This window comes from Monodelphis domestica, chromosome 5 (assembly GCF_027887165.1).
Source record: "Monodelphis domestica isolate mMonDom1 chromosome 5, mMonDom1.pri, whole genome shotgun sequence".
Lineage (NCBI taxonomy): Eukaryota > Metazoa > Chordata > Mammalia > Didelphimorphia > Didelphidae > Monodelphis > Monodelphis domestica.
The window spans coordinates 305,088,546-305,114,689 of NC_077231.1; the positions used below are offsets into that span (position 1 = coordinate 305,088,546).

Below are 26,144 nucleotides of genomic sequence, written 5' to 3' on the forward strand. Positions count from 1 at the left end.
ACTATCCTTACAATGTTAAGAGTGCTAGAGAAAAACCTCCAAGTTACTGGGTGAAACAGTTATGGGGGATTTAAGGGAAGACACAGTTAAGTCTCTCACATGAAGAAAAAGCACAACGTGGTTATGATGTGCAGTCTTGGAGGAAGCACCTCCATCAGTGAAATCACTGGATCGAGGATGTATATTTATTCATGTTAATTTTATAATAATATACTAAAAGCCTTTTCAACATACACTTGAACCCTTAGATTACTTTTTACACAAGTGACGATGCCTTTTCACTTACCAGTTCTCCTCCTTGTTCAATAGTATCGATCACTTATTATAGAAAACTGAGAGTAAAGGGAAAAGATTATCATCCTCCAAAGGTAAAACAAAACAAACTTTTTTGATTTGCTTCAATTTTTTCAAGGACTGGAATATTTTAAAATATCCTTAATTGGCTCATATTAATTTTGGATCAGGTCACTGTTTAGGGTGATTTTTCTAAAAGTTAGTAACTAAGGTGAATATTAATTTTTTAGGAACTTCAAAAATATTGCCATTTTATATTACAAGAAAACTATCATACTAGGATTAGACACCAAGAAGAACCTTTAGTGGCAGCGTATGTATTTTAGGTAAATAATTTCATTGAAAAAAATTAAAATTCACCAGTTGACACTCACTTGCAATGTCTAGTATCATTTCCATTTTAATTTTGAGGTATCTTTCTTTTAAATGTCAATAAAACTTTGGGCTGTGACCAAAATTATTGTTGGGGAAAATCTTTATTTTCAAGATTAGACATTAACATGCTGAGGCCTGTCTTTATGACTCCTGTCTTCTTGTCATATTACTGGTACCCTCCAATGGAAGGTGGCCTTGAAGAAAAACAAACTGCTGATTTTGCTATTTGGTTTAAAATTTGGCAAATGAGTGACTCTTAAAAATATTTTGCATATCACACATTTGCAAACATGAATAAGGGGCTTGTGACCATTTGCCTTTGAGTATTCATGCTATGACATTTTTGGTACTAAAAGGATGACTAAGTGAGAGGTTTAAGACAAGATTCTCTTTATATTTTTAACCCGTCTCACATTTCTTTAAATTAAGGCAAATAGATAGAAAGAAATAGTTCTTGGATAGAGGACTCAATCTCTTATATAAAGAATTTCTGAAAAAAAGTAACATCTTAAATGAGATGACAACTCTATGGAAGAATTCAAAATAGGGCATTTTGTCATTTCAATAATTTAAAAAACTCAAAGCATTTGACTGTAAAAGTCAAAAAAGAAACATGTAATGGGCACGGCTTTAACATTTGCATTATTTGTCCAGTCTCACAAAGGGCCTCAAAAATGTGATATCTGAAGTTTGACCAGTTGAGATGTTCATAAATAAATTCTCTTCCTTTAATCAAATCAAAAATAATCCTAGCATCCAGACCTGCGAAAAGGTAAGGAGCTGGGATTAGTGACACCTGAACCTTCTAGAACGGTGGTGTCAAATTCAAATAAAAATAGGGTAACTAAACTTCAGGACGCATATTTAGAAAACCACATATTAACATTAACTATGCTCTATGTGTTTTTATTCATTTTATTATGTTTTCCCAATTACATTTTAACCTGGTTGGAGCAGTGTCTGATATCTCTGCTCTAGAGAATCTAGCACCAGTGAGTGATGCCAGTCAGTACAACAAATGGATTCAGATCAAGAGCTTTCTGGTACATTTCCATGCCAGCTTGGAAACAACTCATTATTCTGTGCACGCACACATAGAAACAGATATTCCAGGTACTCAGAGACACAGACTGGGCATCAATTTTATTGGTCTTCCCATTTATTCCATGGTGTCCTCTATTGATATCATTACAATATATTTGCATAACCACTTACTGTACTGAATTCTTTTGTCAATGGTATGTTTTACTTAGTCAAGCATATTTTAGGAAAATTAAGTTTTTTCAAACTGACTTTTCAGTGTGAAGGAACATCCTTTTCACCCCAAATCCTCCTTTATGTAGGAAGCTAGACAGCTTCTCTTCTCACCATGCCTTCGGTATTTATGTTCAATTAGAGGTACAGGAAACCAACATGCTTTTTCTATGACTAAATTGATTTTGAAAGATCGCTTGAAAGATGACTTTGCTTTTTTATGATTTTCCTTTAATGCTTCAGGGTCTTCTAAAGAATATCTTAGGAATATAGAGGATATTTTTTAAGCTTTAAAAATTGTGATCTCATTTAAAGGAAAAACAAATAATTTTGAAAACAATCACCTGACTTGGCTTAAGTTGGTATAATACCATGACTGTATTTGCCAACTGATCAATGAAAAGGTCTTCTGATTTAATGGTATTACAAGTAGGCTCTAAAATCCCGGCTCCTGAAAAACAATAACTGGGGACCAAAATTAAAATGTTGGGGAAATGACACGTGTTGATCAGGAAGGGAGTAGGTCACCATGAGCATATTGACCAAGTGTTAAAAAGCAGCCTTTCCCGTTAAATAATCTCTGAGGCTGAATGTTGACAGAAGGTTCTGGGGTGTGGAAATTTTCCATCCTTGAGGAACTGAGCTCATCAAAAGCAAACAAACCATACACTGTTCCTTGGTATACACAATCAAGGAAGTTGACAGTAAATTTAAATGGTTTTGTCTTGGGAAAATTTGGATGAAGAGAAGAGAAATATAGGGATGCTCCTACTGAGTCAAACATGTCAAAATACTAGTCAACCTTATCTTTTAACTAATAAATAGAAATTTACACAAAGAGAATGCAAAGAATTATTTAGATCTGAATGCAGAGAATAAATACTTTATTAACTGATTACAGTTTAAAAGACTGATAATTAAAACCATCATGGTAATATGGAAAACATAAAGTAAGTATTAAGGCTGGGCCAGAGAAACAAATATGTAAATTGTTTTTCTTTTCATTTTGATAACCTCTGCATTTTTCTTTATTACAATCAGGCAGTGGGCTGTCTTGTTCTGCTAGTTAATTAGATAAAACTTGGTCAACATTTCTCTAGATCATCCATCTACTTGGGAGATGACGCTGCCCCACAACTTTCGATAGAACTTAGTGGTCCAAATGAGATCCAGGAGCTTTGTGAGCACATTCCACACATGGCAGTAAACAAATCTGAATTCATTCATGTTGGTGCACAAGAGTGAACGAATGATATCGGTCTTCCAAGAAAACTAACAGATTAATTCATTTACCATCTTAACCATCTTAACAACCCTAACGCTAAAACAGGCAGGGATTTCGGAGTCAGTCTGGTGCCCAGTTGCATATTGCTTACCACCCAAACCCTCCCAATTAAAAAACAAAGCAAAACAAAAACAAACCCCAAATGGTGGTTAGAATAAGATCAAATGGACAAATTGCAGTTTTAGAAATTATTTTGAGTTTTCAAAATCTCAAAATTACTTCCTTATGCAAAGTGGCAATGCACACAGGAGTCCAACATAGTCTAGTTTAATTTTCCATTTGTACAGGTCCCTTTTTGTAAGATTGGGCAACAAAAAAGACAGCAATTTTATCCTTCTGAAAAAAATGTTTCAGCTCCCTAATTCCACTTTTGAAGGAAAAGGCAGAGGCAAGTTTACATTATCTCAGAAAACTGAATAAATGGCTTTATTTGGTATCTTCAAGATGCTTCTCCTTCTGTTGGGGACGTTGGTGATGTGGGGGAAACCATATCAGGTTTTCGTGAAATTCTGTCCAATTCTGCCTGAACATCTGTCAAGACAGGTTTCTGGCCTACAGAAAAACAAACCAAAAAAAGAGAGGTAAATTTACAAGAAAAAGTACTCATTAATATTCCTAATAGAAACCTATGCACCAACTAAGCTTAAAATAGTGTCTTACACAGTAAATTCTGCAAAGTACTCAGTTAAAAAAGGTCTTGCCTACTAAATAGATGCCAAACTTAAAACTGCCTGCATGGAAGTAATCCCTAAATACAAATCCCCCAAAGTTTGAGTTCTGTATTTCATATGACTTGTCAGCAGCATCTAGGACCAAGTCAATATAGCAGTATCGCAAAGTGAGAATACTCATTCCTAAGCAATACAAAACACTCTAGGAATGGATCATCTACCCAGGGGATTAACCCCACCAAATTTGAAAGCCTTTGTCTGTTTCCTAAGGGTCATCCCAATTGCCTCTTTGAAGAGTAGCAAAGAGCAAACCTGTGAAAAACTGGCCGACAGCTTTTATAATCGGTTATATATTCTATACTCTGCTCTAACCATCAAATCATGAGCCATCTCCCCCTGCCACATTCCCACAATCAATGGTTTCACCACTGTGAGAACTCTGGCAACGCCCCTACGATGAGTAGAGCAGCCTTAGAGTAGCCTGGGGGTCCCATAGCTAGTAAGTGACAGAGGCTGCATTGAACCTGTGGTGTCCCCCAACTCCATGTACTTTACTTTCTCACTGAGATCTACATGCAAAAATCTGAAGATCAAGAACTGAAGAACTTTACAAAAATCTTTTTTCTAGTCCCTTTTCCACGTCCAAAGAATGTGACTATCTTCATTTGCAACTTAATTTTTAAACACCACAAGGACTCAGCTGCTATTGTGGAGGGGGATAACCCCGGGTGAAACTTCCAGAGGAAGTAGGTTTAGTCTTTGTAACAAGATGGTGGCAGGTGCCTAAAGACACCCACTGATCATTATCTGGGGCCAGTCTTTATGCCAACTGGTTTTACATTCAAACATGAGTTTTTAAGGGCTCCGATGTGGAAGGTTCTGGACAAGGCATCAGGAATAGAAAGGCAGCTACTCTTACCCTCAAGAGGCCGCCATTATAATGGGCAGTGGGAGAGTCAACAGAGACTCACATATTTAAAATTTTAGGATCTATTAGCAGAAGCACCTCAAAAGTTGCTGATCCATGTAAAATGGGTTTATCAAGTCAGCTTCTAGTTGGTGCTTTTACAGAACATCCTCTGGGATGATAGATAAAAAAATGGCACCAAGTACCAAATACAGCTAACTGATAAATAGTACCGTTCAAAAAGACAATGTGGGTAACTACTCAAAATCCAAACCTACGTTTTGAGTCATATAAGCAAAAATGTTCATATTTCTAGAATCCAATAGCAAGCACACTTCAGGGACTTCAACTCATCTAACACACAGTTCACTCCATCATTTTCAAGACTACTCCAATCCTTATCGTACCCCATTCTGAGATTGTAAAAGTGATAAGCAATAGAATTATGTAAAACATACGAGCATTTTCTAAATCTCCACATCCTATTTCCTTAAGCTGATTAGGTTCCAATTTGATTTTAAAAGAATAGATGGTTCTACATCACCAAGGAACCAAGTTGATTTAATTTTGCCTAATACGACTTGACTTCACACGTGTGCCTGTACTTGCTAACCTGAGGCTAAAAACTGGAGACACAGGGTAGTAGAGGCTTTAGGACTAAAGGACTTTAGGTCTGAATTGCTGAGGGGATCCAGGTTTGAATGTTTCTAGGAGAGACTCTCTGCTAGCTTGGCCTGACCTGTTCTCTTTCGTGTCCTTCAGCCAGGGGATGACTCCAAGGGCCCTGGACCTCTCAGGCAGAGGATGACTTCCAGGATTAACCTGATAATACAGTAGGGATAATGCAGTAGGGTGCTAGGAAAGTTTTTTTTGGCTCATTTAATCCTTTGCTATGTTTCATAATGACCCAAGTTCCCAGCGGAGCATAATTCTTCAGAAAATACCACTAGGGGGCAATGGATCCTTTTTAAACAAAAACATGTCTATGGTCTTTCAAACTGTACACTTCATTTTGGATTACTTTTTCCAAGTTAAAGAACATCCTTTTCCAAGTTTTCCAAGTTAAAGAAATCCTTCTACAAAGGATTTATTTGCAATACAAAGATGGAATCAATCTTCATGGAGCTCCTTCAATTGCTTCATGTAACCTCCCCAACATATAGCTTCAGAAAGGCTGTGGTCCAGGTAACATAAAATTAGCCCAGTCTGAGGATTAAGGAGCACAAGTTCTATGGCTTCCAAGGTAACTATTTCCTAGGGTACTTGGGAAGATCACAGAGATCTTCTCTCTCCAAAATTAGAAAGTATTTTACAAGTGAGGAACATTGGATTTTGGTTCTAATTCTCCCATTAAATCATAAGCTTACTGTGCCTCAGCTTCTCCCCTATAAAAAGTTTAAAACCTGGTTTTGTAAAAATAAATAATAATTAACACACATGAAAAGTCAATTATTTACCAGAGTCCGCCATACCTGACTTTTTTGCCGACGATGGTAAACTGCCGCCGCCGCCACTGCCCCCACCACCTCCAGGGCTGCTGCTACCAACGCCAGGGCCCCCAGGGGAGCCTGTTTTTTTACTCAGCAAGCTATTGAAGAAATTAGCGAGTACCCCTTCACTTGTAGCACCAGCTATATGAAAACAAACATTTTTATTAACAAAGCTTCTGTATTCTTCCCTATATGGAAAGTAATATTAGGTAAACTCAATCTAAAACAAAAAACACACAGGAAGGGCCTTTTCTGGCCTGGGTACTGAGCATCTTGGGAGGAGAAACAATTCAGATGTAAACTCCTTGCCTTTTGGTACTAAGGGTCTAGAAGGGCACTGATACAAAAACGACCACTTTAATTGAGGAGCTTTGAGTTATTAACCCAAATGAGCCTTGGTTTTGAGAATTTGCGCACATTCATTTTTATCTCAAGTTAATCCTGTGTAAATAATTCATCTTCTAGCAACTGTAGCAAATGTAATAACCAACCAATTAAAGCAATATGATTCATGTGCTGAAAAGGGGCTAAAAGCCTTTGATACCTTTCATATTTGGGTCAATTTTTTTGGACCCAGCAGGGATGGGCGACACGCTGGCCACATTGGATGACACTGCTCTATTAGGTGTTCGAGGGGAACCACCAGGAACTCGTGGAGAGGAATCCTGTGCCAAGACAGTAACAGGAGGATTGAGGAAGTTTACCGACAAAGCTGAAGCTTTCAGCACCAAAGACATTATATCCCACAAAACGGCCACTGGTTCGACTACAGCGTCTATTCTACTGTTACATCTTCCAAAAAGCTGCCCATGAACAATTCTGCCCTGGGAGGGCCACATTTGGGAACATCTGGAGCCTGGACCCCTCTGCACACTATAATTGGGATCCCAAGTATGGACCTGGATGTAGCCTGGGGTTACAGAGATGGGAAGGAGCAGAGCCAAGCTTCAAACTGGTCTTCTTGTCACTACCTAGATGACCTTGTGCAAGACACTTAGCTTTCTGTGCCTGAGTTTCCTCATCTGTAAAATGAAGGCCTTGAACTAAATGGTCTCTTGGGCTTTTCCTAACTCTTAAGCCTATGATCCTAGGAAACCCATTTGTAGTTTTAAGTACATGCAAGATCACAACCAAGACTACTGAGCTTTGGCAGTAAGAATAGTTAAGAATGTTTTAACAAATAACAATAGTTTGTCATTTTATAATTTTATATTTAATTGTATGTAGATGGCACTTGTAAAGTATAAGAAATTTTATTTTATTAAACAGACTAAGTATTTCCTTTTATTACCTTGTTCAATTTGACTGGCAATTTTTTTTCAGTTTTATATATAAACTTTAACCTAACCCAAATTTTATTTAATGAAGTTTTATTTTAATAAACATTTTTTAGTTGGAAACTTCCTACGGTGATCTGGTTTAACCCCTGGTCTATTAAAAGTGGAAGGAAAAGAAGCCCCACAAAAAACAGGGTGCTGGGTTTCCAGTTCAACGAACTGCCATGTCCTCATTTTATGACCAGCTGGTTGCTTGCCTCAAAGGTGAATCGAAACTAGCCAATATTTACAAGCACATACTGAGGGTAGTCCTGTGCTGGTGCTAGGTAAATACCAAGTGGCTGCTACTCTGAAGAAACTTATGAGAAGAACATTCTCTCTCACTATCATCTTGTCCCAGCCCTGGGCCCTTGATCTCAGTTCTGAGGAGTCCTGAATGGTGGGAAGGAAGCAGTTCCCACACTGGATGGGTAGGGGGTTACTGTTCTTGGACTGCAGCTCCCATATATATGCAGTTACACATGGATGATGGGTGCTCGAGCATCCTTGGTATATACAGGGCTGTACTGGGATTTTTTTCACAAAAGCAGGGGGCTCCCTGCAAGGACCTTCTCTTCCCCGATGCAGGTCTGCAGATTTCTGCAAGCTCTAGCCTTAGGGAGTTGCCTGGGGTACAGAGAAGTTAAGTGACCTGTCTGGGGTCATACAATATGTATCAGGGGCCAGACTTAACCCCAGTCTTCCTAAAGCTCCATACACTTCCTCCTCACATATAATGTCGGGAAACTTAAACCACTATTGCTTCTATGGGAAAAGAATTCTAAACAATCAGTTTAAATGATATTTGGAATACAACTTCATCCTAAGTTGTAGATAGCCTATAAATGCTTTCAGATTTTAAATTATTTCTTGAAATGGCATAAAAGACCAAGTTTTCAGTTCTAGATATACACCTATGTGATATATGCAATTGGGAAAAAATGCCAAAATAATATATATTCCTGCTTTCCCCCTAAAATTTATAAAAATCCACAATACTAACCACTGGCCGTCCAGCTGCTGTGGGTGGTTGCTTTGCTAACTGGGACTGAAAAATAAAAACAACTAGTTTAGACATACAGAATTTCAATCATGACTTTTGCTTCAACTTTTTAAAAAATCTTGTTAAGAGAATGGGCTTATATATTAACTCCCAAATCCACCTCCAAAGGGAGTATACTGACCTGCTGCTTCATAAGAAACACTTGGTCATCTTCTGCTACAATCTCCTTCTCGTGAACAAACTGAAAAAGAACAGTTTCAGTGAGCTCAAAAGATTATGCTATTGATGAGGAAAAACCAGAAATTGTGCCAGAACACGGGTGTTCTCTCACCCAAAGTCAATCTTGTTTTTCTATTGCACAGACTGACAAAGATTTAACCTTCCAATCTGTCTCATTCCAGGGGAGTCAGGTTGGGGGCTCTGATGAGATAGGAGATGCCTGGACATATAGCTCCAAAGATCTTAGTTTCAGTCTAAAAAAGATGTTTTAAAGAGTTGCCTGCAGGGGCAGCTAGGCAGCTCAGTAGATACAGAGCCAGACCTGGAGACGGAGGTTCTGGGTTCCAATCCTTTGGCAAACCACAAGCTGTATATTATAAAAAAGGAGCTAAGCATCTTCAGTCTCCCATGGCCCAGGTCCTACTCCCTGGCTCTGTCTGGCCCTCGTCTAGGAGTCCCACATCTCTTGACCTGGTCATCCAATCTCCTCCAATTCATTCACTTTCTTTAGCACAGGTTCCTTTACCACTTCTTTACTACATACTCTAAAGACCTGCAAATGCTTGCCTGGGGCTCTACATGATTTTAAGCAGACGCGTCAAACAAGTGGCTCACAATAAGGGTCAGAGCAGGAACATGATGAAAATAGAATTGGGAAATGTTTAACAACAATACATAAAAATACAGGACAACATAAGGTTATTATGTGGTTTTTCTGAATCAATATGTGGTCCAGAAGGATCCTTATATCCAGTTTAGCAGACTCTGTTTCCATTTGAGTGCGAGGAATTATTTCTTTTTCTAGGTTTGAACTGAGGCTGAGATCTGTTCCTCAGCCCTCTGTACTACTCATTCCTTTGTTCCTAGGAAATTCAAGGACTGTTTCACCCTAGAATATCTTCCATTGTAGGGTAACAGAGAGAAAAGTGAGATTAATGGTTCTATCCTGTTTTGGCAAACAGGAACTAGTTTAGGACAGGTGTTTCTGTCCAACTAAGAACCACTGGACAAAGTCACTCCTAACCAGGAAGGACCTGCTTTCCCTTTCTAGGCACTAAGGACCTGAGAAAAAGCATGTGATTTTTCCCCCATCATCAGCCAAGGAATTAAGAGAAGGATTTGAGAGAGTGATGGACCACCCTTTCACTGGCTATTCACCAATAAGAGATGTTTTGGGATATCTAGGCCCAGGGGATGAATAAACTGTATGTAATGATCCACACTGCGGGAACTTCAGGGTCTCTAAGCACTGAGAGAGATTACCGATCAATTAATTTATTGGCTATTGCTAGCCTAATCAATAAGTTGGTTTTCTTACCCAGAAGTCACTTTCTTGGGATTTTAAATCATCACACGTTTGACATGATTGATTTTAAGTAATTTCACATATCATGTATGCTGCTTATGTTCTCCTTCACTTCCCAAACCATTTGCTATATATTATGTGGGAATTTAATAAACATTGTGAGTTGGTCCAAGACATATTTCTAGATGCCTAGTATGTAAAACACCAAAAATTGAAACCAAGACCCAAAAAATTACATGGAAATAGTCCCTGCTCCTAAAGTATTTATATTCTCCTGGGAGACATTCAGATCCTGGTGAGCATGACCAATCCATCACTGTTGCCCTCTCAAGCATTAAAACAGACTTTAACTGAGGCCTGTGAACAAATGTCAGGTTTTTGTTTGTTCTGTTTTGTTTTCATGAACCACAGAATCCCAGAGCTACAAGGATCAGGCAAAAGGCCATCTGGTTTGAAACCATGATGGTTCCATGCCCTTCCTCATTTCTTTCAATTTTCCATGTTCTAAGGTCGGCTCAGACAAAATGCAGGCAGCAAATTCCCTGTTTTGTCAACCCTGGCTTCAGAGTCACATTCGCTACTGATTAATGCAGTGAGGCCACAGAGGGGACATGTTTCTCTCTCCCAACCCAGAACCAGTTTCTTCCCTAAAAGAACCTTGTAACCTACTGGTAAGAGCTATGGATGGGTCCACGGGGACTACCTAATGCTCAATAAACACTTATTTAAGAAACCTTATTAAAGAAATTTCAAGACCCCAAAGAATTATCTATTATTGTTATACATATCAGGTTTGCCTACCTAATCAATGAATTGCTTATAAAATCTATGTGGGCTCAGTAGGGAAAATTCTAGATTTGGGACCTGGGTTCAAATCCAGGCTCAGCAGTTTTCTGCTTGTGTGACCCTAAGCAAATCTTTAACCTCTCCAGGCCTTACTTCCCTCATCAGTAAAAAAGAAGGGATGGGGACAAGGTAACTTTTAAGGTCTCTTTGAGCATTAGATCTGATCCTAGGATCTAAATGAACAACTAATTCTTCAAAGTGGGAGTGGAGAGATGGAGGATGAAAATTTCTCAATATTTCTCTGGGCAGGAAATGATATAAAAGCTTAAGAAACTCTCCATTTTCAATAGTGACACATAATCCCCGCATTATTCTCCCACTACGGTAAGAAAGTAAATATGTGCACACATTTGCTAGCAAATACTGGTTAAAAGCAAAAATATTGAAAAGCTAAATTTAATAGCTAAATTTTAGCTAAAATCACTCTTGTCGTAATTACAATTAGCCAGAGCTACAAAAAAAGAAAAGGTCTTTCCTTATAAGCAAGCAAACTCCTATAGGGATTATAGTCCCATTTCTTAGTGCAAAACACCAATACATTCATTTTGAGGCTATTTCCACAAGAAAGACAAACAATAAAATCAAATTACCTTTCGGACAGGTGGTTTGGTTATAATATCTTCAAAACTATCTTCTGCTTTTAACGTTTGAAAATTTTCATGTAAAATTCCTATTTTCTTATCATTATCCCATCCTGCTGGACTAGAAATAAACATTATGTCTACATGAATTCTTCACCATCAATACGAGTATCCCCTTCTTCAACCCAATGCCACAACAGAGAAGGAATCTACTGGGGTGCACTGCCATGGGCCTGACTATTCAACTTGAGGCTCTCTTTAATATCCAAGACCACTGTTACAGGGGACACTTCCTAAAGGGATTAGAGTTTCCCTGACAGAAGATGTCTTCACATAAGACGTGATCATTCTGAGTAATAATACAGATGTATTTCAGACCCCTGGACTTCTTTGATTTCATTCAGATCCATATTTTTAACTACTTCAAAGCAATAAAGCTCCCCCCCCCTTGAATGGATTTTTAAAACCCTCAAAGTTATTTATTCTGAAATATCCAATTATCCTAAATCACAACATTTCTAGGTACACATCAGGAACAGCGGCTCACAAGATTCCTCTTACACAGCCGGCAACATAAAAACCAAGAGAGGCCGTGTGGTGTGAAGGATGGAGGGCTTACCAATTGCCATGGGGACCCCACCCAGCCAATTCACTTCCCCTCTCTGGAATCTAAGCAATTCCCTCTAACTCCAAGTAGCAGAGGGTGCTGACCAAATTTGGTAGAAGGAATTTACTTACCCCAGAGATATCAATACCAATGAAATCACATGATCAATCCCTAACTTTAATACAAATAATATTCACATATGTTATATATAAATAAGTCAAAAGTCTTTGATATTGTATAATTAGATAGATGGAAAGCAGCGGAAGTCAAGAGGCAGCTGCAGGGAATGGAAATTCTCTTTCTTGAACAACAGGTTTTTAACATGCTTAATACAAAGTCCTGTTGGTCTCCACCCTGCCCCCCCCCCCCCCAATCCCCGCAGGCCCTGCCCCGTCTCTGCATTTTCTCCACCATGGTCTTTAACACGACCCTATCAATATATCTTCATCTTTGAAACAAAAATAGCAAAGCACCTTCCATCTAGGAGATACTTACATAAATACTGCATCTTTTTCCACAACAACAGCAGGAATCTTAAAAGGGAATCCGTATAATTTCTGAACAATGTACTTATATACTAAATCTATATTTTTATTTTCCTTTACTGAAGTGTAAATAAGTGCTGCACCATCTAAATAAATGTGTTAAGGAAATTTCTGAGCAGACTGTAAACTCACCAGTGTGTTTGGGCAAAGGACCTGGCCTATGAGCACCCAAAGTCAATAATGTCCTTAATTTTCTACTAATTGTTTCTATTCTTGAAGATTTCTGAAGTCTCTACTAAAGACATATAAAATAGATGCAACATGTATTTTAAAATGCTTTGTTTCTTCTCAAGCCCCAAAGTAATAGTAAAGTCAGTAGAAGCAGCAACATGGGGGCACAGGAAGGAAACATTATTTTAAAATAAATTTCTTCAATATTGAGGAAAATCTTATCCCAGAGGTTGACCTCATTCACTTTCAACATTCACGCACCTATCCTTCGAACACTATCCATCTAATGGGATTTGGAGTCTTCTAAATTAATTAGCAAGAGGTGAAGGGTGAGGCAAGACCAAACCTCCTAGCTTCCATTCTATATTCACGTTTCTCATGTACACACTCAGGGATGTAGTTGTGGTTAATTTTTCTAAGGGGAAGGAAGGGGGAAGAAGAACACGAGTTCCTAAATTGTCACATGACTTTCAGAGGACAAATGACCTCACAGAACACCATCTTCCCCTTTTCTCCTATTCAACCGATAATATTCACATAATAAGTGTCTGTCGTGGAATCTAATCCATGGTATTTTTTGCTACAGGGATAGGAGGCAAATTAACAGGCACAAGGAATAGGACAGGATTGAAAAAAGGGAAGAGGAATACCATCAGCATACTGAGCCAGAATTCTGATGACCTCTTCCTCTCTCCCTATCTCTCTGTGTTCCTCACTCTTCCTCAGGGTTCATATAGCTCCCACGATCCAATCACACAAGGGCAGCCCTATGAGGGTTCCAAAGCTACAACTGAGGAGTTTCTGGCAATCTAGTCACAAAAAGTAACTATCCCTGTGCTTGAGATTCTCTTTTTCTCTCTGTGTTATCCACTTCCCATGGTCACCAGCTCAGACAGCTCTTTCACCCTGAACAAATAATTGGACTTTTGAAAATAAAACATTAGAATAAAAACCCATTCTCCCATCTCTTAAAACTGATATATTCAATACAATACTTAGTTTCCAAAAGGGATAAAAAAAATATACACTAGATTAAAAATGGTCTGTATTCGGGCCAGCTAAGTAGCTCAAGTAGATAGAAAGCCAGGCCTGTGTTAGGAAGACTTGGGTTTGAATCTGACCAAAGATGCTTGTTAGCTGTGTGATGCTAGGCAAGCCACTTAATCCCAATGGCCAAGCTCTTACTGCATTTCTGCCTAAGAATCAATACTTAGTATCAATTCTAAGACAGACGATAAAGGTTAAAAAAATTTTTTAAGTCCATTTTAGTTAGTGCAGAGCTCTAGATTCTAAAGCGTAACTAGTGACATGGGAATAAGGCCACTGAATTCAGAATTAATATTGTTGACTAGTGGTGAAGCACAGAACCCTGAGGTCATCAGGATGAATGGAATCTGCTTTAGTTGGCATCACTCATTTGGCTCTTTCTATATGCTACATTTTAATGTGTATGTTTTATACTCCAAGTAGACTGTAAGTGCTCTGAAGACAATGCTTTCAACTTGATGCCATATACGTCTTTTAATCCCTGATAGTACTCAACCAGTGCCATGGACATGGCAGGCACTAATTAAGTACCTGTTACCTGACTTCCTATCTTCAAAGCTTCAATCTCTATATTTTTAACCAGTATACTGAATAGTGGGAATATTACCTCTTCCAGAGAACCAAATGAGTAGTATGATGGCAAGATAGGAGAGATAAAAGTCATGGATGGTCTGCTGATTAGATAACAAATAAGATGATTAAATGAGCTTCTTTTTCCTCAAAGTTTATAATGTTGGGAAATTCTATTAACTTAATTCCTTTCCCTCTATAAAGCAAATACAAATATTAATGTGCATGTACAATCATTAAACAATCCCAGATTTTAAAAGGATACACTGTAAACAAAACTTCCGGATATGTGATTGAATAAAGTCAAAGTGTTCGTCTTTGTAATCATGTTCTTTTTCCAATACACTAATGGCATCACACTGTTGAGTTAAAATAATTATGAAACTGCTGAAAAGATGTATTAAATAACAATACAAGAATAATAACTGAAAACAATTGTAAAAAAGATTAAAATTCACTTAAAAATAAAACATAAACCTAATTTAATAAACTGTATTACTGGAAAGGTGTCAAAATAAATGTTTGCTTAAAATAATTTTAGAGATGAGCTTCCTCCACTATGCTAATGCTTCATCAACGTCTAGAGACTGGAAAGGCTTATCACTAAGAAGATGACCAAGAGACAATGAATTATTGGTCAGAGAAAGTAAAGATAGCCTATGAAGGCAGAGAGGAGTGGTGAAAAGATGTAAGGAATATACACACAAAGAAGGAAAAAAAATATTTTCCCTGTTACCTTCCATTTTCAAGAAGTGTTTCTATGAAAACATTTTCAAAATTCTTCCCCAAATATTTGTTTGGGCCCATCATCAGTCCTTCATGGGTGTCAAGAAGCTTTATTCATCAAGCATAAAGCACATAAGATGAGTTTCCAGGGTTGGCCTGGTCTCAGCACTTCTTGTGCCAGTGCTGGAAGTAATTTTGTTCCTTTATGCCTGCCAAGTGTCAGGATAATCTGCTACCTCTTAACTCATTTAGGTTTTTAGTTTACTATGAAGACATCTACTACATCTAAAATGTAAAGACTTTAGAGCTATTATTAAGAAGGGAAAAGTAGAGGCTTTGGAGTCAATGGCCCTTCAAATTAAAGTTCTATAATTCCTTCCCTGTGTGAGCCTGGCCAAGCCATTTCACTTTAGGGTTCTTCAGTCATGTCCTCAGTAGATGGCTTCTGAATTATACTCTAAAACTGTGATCCTAGGTTATCATCCTATGACCGAGACAGTCTCGTATGGTGCTAGGTTTCATGGACCTATGGTTCAATTGTAAGCCCCAGAGCCAAATGGGGTAAAATAAGTTGTTGGGGAAAACACGTCAGGGGAAGTTTTAATCTGTTAAATACTCTATAAAGGTTTTAGAAGAGGGTACCGAAATTTAATTGGCTAACTTAACTTTTCCACAAGAAATCTCTAGAATCACTCTAGAATCACCTTCAAAACTGCCCTTCAAAATTGGCCAGACTTTTAATGACTTTGCTTAATTATTGACCTCCATGTTTCAGTTTTCTGCACCTTTTAAAATCAATGGTTTGCTGAAGAACAGGCATGCCAACTAATGGCCAAAGAGAAACTACAGGTCACTTCTGAAAATCATGGCTCTAAGAACAATAAAATGATTCTGAATGCTTCGACTTGCTGAAAAGAAGTTTATCAAGGGAAAAAGAAGGGATTAAATCATAATTCTCATTACAGCCTTTTAAAAGAAACCCAAGCCATTCAAATTTTTCCCAGAAGTGATGGGCAATACTATTAAATTTTTGTTTTTATGACATTATTCATTTTAGATCAAATTTCAATTTATATGCTATAAAGTTTACAGTTGGTTACATACCTTATAGCCATTTTATTCATTTTAAAAGTATTTCGAGAACATTATCATAATTTTGAATGATTAAAGATATACTATCCACAGCTTGGATTGTACCAGCAATGTGGTACAATGAAAAGAAGTCCCAAAGTGGGGTTCTAGACTCAACTTTGCCACAAGCTAGTCCGGAATATCCTCCCATAGTTCTCAGCTTCCATTTTTTGAGGAAGATGCTTTCTTGAGGTCTCTTCAAAATCTAAAAACCCAGGAGTCCACTATTCATTTCATGCCTGTATGTGCTCTGTAACACTCCCAGTTATAATACTAATTCTACGGGAAAATAAGACCCAGTGAGGACAAAATTTCCAGGGCTATGCATAGCATGGGGAAAATATGGAAATGCTTGCTTACTGAGACTAACAAAAACAAGTAGGGGAAAAACTGAAGGATGCTTAAAAAAAAAAGATACATAGAAAAACACTATGAAGAACTTCAAAGAGAGAAAAGCAATTTTTAAGATCATTTAGAAATTCTTATTCCTTTTGGTACTCATAGTTCAGTATTTTGTCACCTTTCCTAGTAATGGAATTTTAAAAGGCTGAAATAAAAATGACTGAGATGATAAATTAAATTTCCTAAGACCAAAGCTATTTGCTTTTGTCTTTCTGTTAAAAATGGAAAGCACTGACTTGAAATTCTTAAACATACTATCATTGATATTCAAACAAAAGTTCATAAACCTAGATTAGCAGAAAGAAGGAAATTTCAAATATATATTTTTCAAAAAGTAAATGTAGCTTTATTTCTTTAATGCAATAAATAAGTGAACTCAGCTAAGTAAGTGTTGTTTATCAGAAGTCCATCAGACCTCTTTTTAAATGAATCATCACTTAGAAACAATACACCTGAGTGCAATGAAGGCTGCTAAGATGCTTTAAATTTGTTCTTTAATGCAGGTGCAATATTTGCTCCATGCCCTGAAATTTTATTTACATCATCACTCCTTTATCAAATTCCTATCTCAAAATTAGTGCACAAGGGAATTGTAATCCAGTTATGTCTAAATTTGCATAAATTGTAAAAAAAAAACTAGACTCTAAAAAATTTTTTTAAACCCTTAGCTTCCATCTTAGAGTCAATACTGTGTATTGGCTCCAAGGCTGAAGAGGGGTAAGGGCTAGGCAATGGGGGGTCAAGTGACTTGCCCAGGGTCACACAGCTGGGAAATATCTGAGGCCAGATTTGAACCTAGGACCTCCCATCACTAGGCCTAACTCTCAATCCACGGAGCCACCCAGCTGCCCCCTAGGCTCTAAATTTATGAGGTTTTACTCTCGCTCATTTTTATTGAACAAAAATAAAAACAGGTATAGTCTTCTTAACACTTATGCCACTCTAGGATAGGATAATGGTACTGGCTACAAAAATAAGTAAAGACAGAAATGATTCCCAGTGATAAATTTCTTCTTGAAATTACATTCTTTTAAAATAAAATTAACTAGGATTAATGTTATATTATATATCAATCAGTTTTGAGAAATGTTTTCCTACTAGCCTATAATACTTGTCAGATAAGGTCAGGCTCATACTCAAAAAGCACAACCCCAACAAAGCAAAAGAATCCTCTATCCCTCACTAGCCCTGACATGAACACCAACCTTTGTGCAAACTACAAGCACTGGGACGCCTAAGTTATATGTGAGCGTGTCTGCACCCAGAGGTAACATGACACTATCATCTTTGTCTTCCTGTAATGTACTTCTTCTCTGTGGAGATGCTGGGAAATCTTCTCCTGGCTCTACATATTCTTGGAAATCTCTAATCACTGAAAAGCAAATAATAACACAGTTCAAGTCACAATTTTGACAGGTAGGTTTTTCTTAGTATTACCATCTAATTATGTTTCCTACATAATAATATTATTCAGTCCTATGAAGGGTCCGGTACATTTGTTAACTTTCTAAAATACACTTCATAGAAGAGATGACTTAATAAAGATAATATCAACATTTATTTTTACGATGGCTAGTACGACATCCAACTGGAAAAGTGAGGAGGGGACCAGGGTTCAGGGACTGCTTTGTCTCTAGAATTAAAACAGGGAAAAGGATTGGAGCTGGGCTGTAGGACTTGTGATAATTTCATCATGAGAGGAAATCCTCAGGGAAGACTAAGCACCTCTACCAATGTAGACTGTTACCTTCTCTGTAATTTATCATTTTGGACAGTAGAGAGCCCTAAGCTGCAATCTACTCATGAATACCTGGGCAAGGTTTAGTACCTCTCTCAGCTTTAACTTCTTTACTTATAAATGGACAGAATAAGAGCATGCTGCTCACCAGGCTATTGCGAGGATCAAATGAGATAACACAGAAAGTACTTAGCAAATCCTAAAGTATTGTGTAAGTGCTAGCTGTAGGATTATTATTATTATATTAGTTGATGGTGGGACTGAACCCAGTTCTTCCTAGCTTCAAAGTCTCTATCTACTACACCAGGCTGTTTTCTATAGTAATTATAAATACGACTTTAAAGTTATACTTTTTCTAAACTATACTTTCACGAGATAATAGAAGATGCACAAAAATAAGCACTTTCAGAGAAAGAGCCTATATCAATTTTAATAATAGCAAAATATTTGTGTATTTATCTTAGAAGAACTGATTAAAGCACTGACTGTATATATTTAAGACTCATCCTAAAAGAGATTCCTTGCCTATGATGGGCACAACGGATGGCTCAAGTCTTGGTTCTTCCCTTTACCAGCTATAATTCTAGGAGTAAATGCCCCAATCTTTCTGACCCTATTTTCTCATACTCTTTTTTTTTTTTAAACCCTTACCTTCCATCTTGGAGTCAATACTGTGTATTGGCTCCAAGGCTGAAGAGGGGTAAGGGCTAGGCAATGGGGGTCAAGTGACTTGCCCAGGGTCATACAGCTGGGAAGTGTCTGAGGCCAGATTTGAACCTAGGACCTCCCGTCACTAGGCCTGACTCTCAATCCATTGAGCCACCCAGCTGCCCCCTTCTCATACTCTTAAGTGTACTGTCTGACTCACAAGATTAATTTAAAGAAAATCACTCTGCAAACATGAAGCTCTATATGAGTTTGAGCCATTGTTTTTTTCCATGGGAAGCAAAAACAGCTTAAGATTATGAGGTGAAGAAAACTAGGAGAAAAGCACATATTCTTTTTGGCAAGGGAAAATATATTCTTTTCCTCTCTCTTATACAGTCATATATTCTTACTATAAAAGACTACAGTGAAATAAAACCTAAAATTAAATTCAATTAAAAAACAGTAGGCTTACCAATTAAATTGTCTTTAATTAAATCTAGTTCCCAGTTATCCTTGATTACAACCTCATTTCCTTGAGAAAAGGCAAATTCTGGAAATAGTTTATCATTCTAATAAAGAAAGGAGAAGACAAAGGGGGAAGAGCTGCTCAGTCTTCTCCCTTTCCCGCCTCCTTACAATGAAGTTTGGCAGGGGAGCCAATGAGTTAAACTGTAGAAGCTCCATCAAAAATCCAGTTGAAGTCTTCAGGACTCCAAACTAGTTCCAATATCTTAATTAAGTCATGAACAGTCAGCCTCAGTGATTTTCACTGGTAAATAGCCAGCTGCTCAACAGGGCTGATGTGTGGATTTGTTTTACTTGACTATACTTACTTGCTTTTGTTTATTTTTTATTTTTTATTCTGATTTTAACAAGTACCAAAAAGAGAGCATTTTAATGTAAAAAGTAGAGCAGAGATAACAGGATTCCCTTGGATACAGTGAATCCCTATGAAAGACTGCTTACAACTGCTTATACTGCTTATACAACTTTGATAACAGAGGAAAGAGAGGAGTCGATGGGAAATGACAGTGTTAGCAGAGAGAAGGACATCAGTAAAAGATTTTAAGAAAACAGTTGCTTGTGTGACCCTGGGCAAGTCACGTGACCCCCATTGCCTAGCCCTTCCCACTCTTCTGCCTTGGAACCAATACACAGTATTGATTATAAGATGGAAGGTAGGGTTTAAAAAAAAAAATCAGTTGCTGCTAAAACCCTATGGGGAAAAAATAGAAAAGGTCTATCTTTGGCTCTTTCTTCCCTTTTCCCCCATATGGTACCAGACCTGGCACATAATGGATGAATTCCACCAGGCTTGCTGCTCTTCTCTCTCTCCTGCCCCAATGCAGCAGAGGATAGTGGTGAGCTTCTCGAATGTGGTAAAACATCACCCCCTTCTGCCCCACAAAATGCAAATAAATTCTACACATATTACTTACCCTGTCATCTTATTCTGAGAAAAGCTTTGTCAGATAAATGAGTGACTATATTTATTAGAGTGTAGCAAAGTTTGGTATTGATCTGATTTAAAGCTGTTCATAATAACTTGTAATGAGGCTTAAAACTCTTAGGAAGCCTTTACATTTTTAACAATGACCTTATTAGCCCAAACAAATGTTAAAGGAATTTTGAAGCTTGTAAAGAGATGTGGGACAAGAGATATGCAAGGTTAATGGTTCTTCCATGTTCTGGGCTACCATCTCCTTTTCTCTCATCCTGATGAAGTTGATCCCACCCTGCTGCACAAACTTAGTCATGGAGCTAAATACAGGACAGAAAATTAGTATTATAGGCACAACCATCCAATCTCTTCCTGCTTACTTTTACAGCCCAAAAGATTAAGAGAAAAAGCAATCAAAGTAACACCTGCACCACCAAACCCATGAATAAAGAGGGAGTTTCTTGTTAATCATAATGTCTAGGATAACTGAGATTGTCCCTCAAGAATTAATGTAACAGATTATAGAAGTGAGCTTATAAAATGAAGTGACTATAGTTAGCTGAAAAATCCTAGGACACATCTGAATGAATGGAGTGGTACACAGCAGGCACAGTCCTAGAGACCCTGCCACCAGCAGAGGCAGCCTGGCATGGCTGGGTGACCATCACTTCTGTAGGCCTGAGCTTCACTATCTCTAAAATAAGGGAGTTGGATCAGGTGATCTCTAGAGGTTTGTTCTGTGATTGTGATTCTATGATTAAAAACAATTTTAAACTGTTACCGAACAATAAAATTTGGTAATTATGGAGTTGAGGATTTAAAATTAAATTCTTGGGAAATTAACAAATACATGTGCTAAGCTTGAAACATAGAGGTCTCAATGATTATCATTTAAATCTGAATTACAACCTTAGTTATAGTTTATGATCTTAGCACATGAAGGCACATCGGCAAATCGACAGTCCTTCACCTTGAAATCAGGAAGAGAGGGCTTATTTTCCTAGGATAATGAAACAAAGTCCTTATTTAAATAATTATTCATAAGAATAAGTATACCAGGAATTTGATAATCAGTTTTCAAATAGAACTGATTAAACTTTAAACGCCAGCATAAATGTACATAGAATTACAATCTACATTAGTAGTTCTAGAATACTTACATTTCTGTTCCATTTCTTTCATTTCCTCAGGAGGAATTTTGAGCTTATCAATATGTTCTCTCACAACACTTGCCCATTTTTGTAAAGAATCCAAAGCAGTCCAAGGCTTTGACATGTCAACAACCAGAATAACTAAAGTGTCTCTCAGAGAGTTGGCTTCCATTGCAAATTTAAGGAGTCCTTTGTGATATAGGTCTCCATCTAAAATCCACACATTACATCTTGTTTGATCTGTATCAAAGCGAAAGACAGATGTTGGTTATACTTTAGAAGTTATTCCTAAAAAGTTAGGAAATACACAAACTTTATAAAATTATCTCATTCTTTTTAAACATTCTTTGTATTCTCTGAGAGAGGCAGAATCACAGGTAAAAGAAAATCTTTATTCGTTAAGCAATGAGATTACTGACAAGTTGACCTTTCTGAAAAGGGCCAGATGCTAGGCACCCCGGCTATCTGACTGCCTCAGCTCCATCTTTCCCAATCACAAAACACTAATGGTATACACATCTGGACACACACACACACACACACACACACACACACACACACACACACACACACGTGATCACTAAAGTGATGAGAATTTGTTTTAAGTCAGGGCTGGTAGCAGAGAGTAGATACGTGACCAGAGAAGGTAAAGAGAACAGGTCACGGCTCAGTTTTAAATAGTATCTGAGCTGAAAAAAGAAAGGACTGTCAAAGGAAACCAGAAAGTTATGGTCCTTTCTAAAGAAAGACTGCAGTCAGTGTACTTGAATATTTAAAGAACAGAATTCTCTTGAAGTTTCCCAAAGGAGAAGACTGAATACAATGTGGATCTCTATCACTCTAATAGGCATGTATGACTGCTGCTACTCACCATCTCTGTCCTCATCATGAACGCTCAAGTACAAATACTCAGCACCTCTCCCTTTCTTGCATTCCTCTGGTCTTCCTTGGATTCTCCCTATCAAGCTTGTTTTTCCAGCTCCATCTTCACCTAGACAAATGGTAAAAGATGTTTTAGATAAACATATAAATCCTAGTTTTAAAATATTCATAAATATGCCTAAAACATTAAAATAATTTTGTATTTTATTTTTTACTTTCGGGATAGAGATTTATTTCCTAGACACAACAGAAATGCTAAACATTAAAATACTAAGAGTATATAATAACAGAACAATTTAAAACAAAATCCAGTAATTTCACTACTATTACAATCTGCTAGCAGACGGACACTTAAACCTTTTTGGAACGTAAAGTATTCTGTAAGATTGCTGATTAAACATTTTATAGTTCACTTCTGTATTAATAACCTTTTGTACATGTCTTTGGGTATAATGGCCAGGAGTAAGCCAATCCTCTTTTTAAAAAACACTTTAAATTTTATTTTATTTTTTTGTATTTTAAAACATTAATTCCCAGCCTCAAAATATCCCATTTCACTAATACTCCATAAATTATTTGGCCACTCTCCAACTGTTTGCTATTACAAATGAAGCACTTAAATTTTGTAGTCTTTTTTCTTCTTATATTTTACACTTAAAGTGCCAGCAATGGATTCAGCCACAGTTTCTTAATCTGTTAAAAGATGATAATTACATCTACTTCACAAGTCTATGATGAGAATCAAAAGAGAATATATACATATATTTATATTTACATAAAACACCCAAATCTCCTTTTTATCCCTTCCATTGCCTCCCTTTACCCCCTAACTCTCAGAGGAGAACCTGGCCTCACATTTTACTGGAAAAAAAAAATTGATGCCATTCTGAGAATTCCCTTTCATCTCTTCCTTACCTCCCATCACTAAGATGGCTTCTGCTACTATCTCACATGGCCCTATCTCTTAGGCAAAAGCAAATCCTACTTAAAATAATCCTTTACAACAACCTGTCTTTGTCCCTCATCATCCCATCTTCAACTTCTTCCTGTCTCCTGGCTGTTTCCCATCATGCTCATGGCTTCCCAGTCCTCACAGAATTCTCACTTGATCCATATCCATCCATCATCCCTCTCTGCCTGCAATTATCCTACCTCTTCTCCCTTTTCTGTCTAACTTCCTCAAGAAGGCTGTCTACGACTGAGGCCTCTACTTCTCCTCTCATTCTCTTAACTCTGAGATTTGGCTTCTGACTTCATCATTCAACTGAAACTGCTTTCCAAAGTTACTGATGATCACTTAATTGCCAAATCTAATGACCTTTCCTCAATCTTCAATTTTCTTGACATTTCTGTAGCCTTTGACACTATTGGTTACCCTTTTCTCCTTAATATTTTCCTCTTTGTATCTTTTTTTAACCCTTACCCAAACTGTTCTGTGTATTGGCTCTAAGGCAGAAGAGTGGTAAGGGCTAGGCAATGGGGGTTAAGGGTCTTGCCCAGGGTCACCCAGCTAGGAAGTTTCTGATTGAACCCGGGACCTCCCTTCTCTGGCCTTGGCTCTCAATCCACTGAGCCACCCAGCTGCCCCCATTCTTTGTAGCTTCTTAGAGAAACTGTTCTCTCCTGGTTCTGCTCCTACCTATCTGATCACTCTTTCTCAGTATCTGTTGCTAGATCTTCATCCAGCTCATGCCTCTTAACCATGGCTATCTCTCAAAGTTCTGTCCTGGGCCCTTTTCCTCTTCCCTTGATTTGATCAGATCCCAATGTTTCAATTATCACTTATATGCAAATAATTCCCAAATTTATTTATCCAACCCTAACTTCTCTTGTAACCTCTAGTGTTGCATCTTCAACTTCCATGGCTATTTAGAATTAAGAAGGCCAACTTAAACTTGACATGCCCCAGACTGACTGTCCCCCCACAAACTGTCCTCTCTTTCTAACCTCCCCACTGCTATCCAAGGTACCACCATTCTCCCACACACTCAGGCTTGCAACTTAGATGCCGACCTTGATTCTTTACTCTCTCTCATCTCCCCTTTTTAATCAATTGACAAATCCTGTCAACTTGGCAACTCTGCCAACAGCCTGATAGGTCCTTACCACCTCACACACGGACTGTGCCAATACTTTGCTGGCTCACGTTCCTGCCTCAAGTCTCCCCCCACTCTAGTATAACCTCCACTTGGCTAACAAAGTGATCTTCCTCTTGAGCACTGGTCTGCCGAAGTCACCCTCCACGGCTCACTAAACTCCAGCTGCTCCCCATCTCTCCGAGATAACATATAAAATCTTGTTTGGCTTTCAAAGACCTTCATAACCTGGTTCCTCCTAACTTTCCAGTCTTCTTACTCCTATCACCGCCCCATCCCCAAAGCACTCTGTACTCCAGTCACACTGGCCTTTGGCTGTTCCCTCAACGAACTATTCCATCTCCTGACTATAGGCACTTTCACTGGAACTCTCTCCCTTCTCATTTTCTGCCTCTTGGTTTACTTCAAGTATCAGGTAAAATCTCATCTTTTAGAAGAAACCGCTCCCAACCCCCTTAATGCTAGTAACTTCCCTCTGTTGATTAATTTCAAGTTATCCTACAAATAGGCTATTTGCTCATAGCTATTATAAAACCATTAGATGGTGTTTTCTCCTAGTAGACTATGAGCAGAGACTATTTATTATTATTCTTTGTATCCTCAATTCTCATTAGGATGGTGTCTGGTACACAGGAGAAATTTCATGAATGTATTTTCACACTGGTTCTACAGAAATGTTAGTTATTATTTTACCTAATTTTATCTTTACAACAAAATCTTCAAGCAAGGTCTGGATGAGCACGTTATACAAGATGTAAACTGTCTAGTTATGTAGAGGGCTTCTGAGAATCCTCTCCCAATTCAGATTCTCTTATTCTGGAATGCTATAGATATTATCTCCATTTTAAAGACAAGGAAACAGGTTCAGTGAAGTAAGGTAACTTGTCTAGGAACCCACAATTAATAAGTTTAAGATGCAACAAATCAAATTATCACCTGCCTAAAAGCTCAGCACTGATTTCTATTGCACTATGTTCTCTCTCAAAAAAAGTCAGATTTTTGCTTGCTTAGCCAGCCTAGGAAGTTAGAATTTGGAAAATAAGGCACTGAGCCTTAAGTTCATGAAGTGAGCAACTTTAACTTACTATCTAGAGTCGTCAAAATGATTTTACATTTGGCACCCCCTCCCCCCACCCCTCCGGAATTGTAACTAGTTTTAAAAGAGAACACTACTTTTAAAACATCTGATACCTGCTAAAGTCCTATTTATATTTTTTAAAAAAGTCTTTTCCTAGGCTTCTTCCCAACCCTTAAGGATTTCTATTTGTTCTTCTCAAACTCAGTTCTGACTCTGATTTTAAACCCATAGCATCTCAAAGTCCATCAACAGAAAATCCATTCTTATTTTCAGAAACACCAATAAATAAAAAAAGTATAATTAGTGTGTGTATGAGAGAGTAATAAAGATAAAATAAGAGGGAATCGTTTACATACAAAAGGGT

At 37.7% G+C, this 26,144-nt stretch overlaps 1 protein-coding gene across 2 annotated transcripts in view; it reads right to left on the reverse strand.

Annotated features, from left to right (window-relative positions):
- Positions 1 to 2,778: 2,778 nt before the first annotated feature.
- The window catches only part of DYNC1LI1 (dynein cytoplasmic 1 light intermediate chain 1), a 47,294-nt gene continuing 23,928 nt past the window's right edge, over positions 2,779 to 26,144 (reverse strand). Inside the window, exons 3-14 of one of the 2 annotated variants that reach the window (XR_008912503.1) lie at positions 22,596 to 22,715; positions 21,734 to 21,964; positions 17,952 to 18,118; positions 14,753 to 14,846; positions 12,650 to 12,785; positions 11,557 to 11,668; positions 8,777 to 8,836; positions 8,596 to 8,640; positions 6,821 to 6,941; positions 6,259 to 6,417; positions 5,526 to 5,608; positions 2,779 to 3,760 (exon numbers count right to left, since the gene is read on the reverse strand). Coding sequence is in view for 1 of the 2 variants with exons in the window: in XM_001370079.4 (XP_001370116.1) it covers positions 3,648 to 3,760; positions 6,259 to 6,417; positions 6,821 to 6,941; positions 8,596 to 8,640; positions 8,777 to 8,836; positions 11,557 to 11,668; positions 12,650 to 12,785; positions 14,753 to 14,846; positions 17,952 to 18,118; positions 21,734 to 21,964; positions 22,596 to 22,715 (1,358 nt within the window). In the remaining variant the exon portion in view is untranslated. The remainder of the gene's footprint in view (positions 3,761 to 5,525; positions 5,609 to 6,258; positions 6,418 to 6,820; positions 6,942 to 8,595; positions 8,641 to 8,776; positions 8,837 to 11,556; positions 11,669 to 12,649; positions 12,786 to 14,752; positions 14,847 to 17,951; positions 18,119 to 21,733; positions 21,965 to 22,595; positions 22,716 to 26,144) is intronic. The other variant, XM_001370079.4, reaches the window with a different exon arrangement.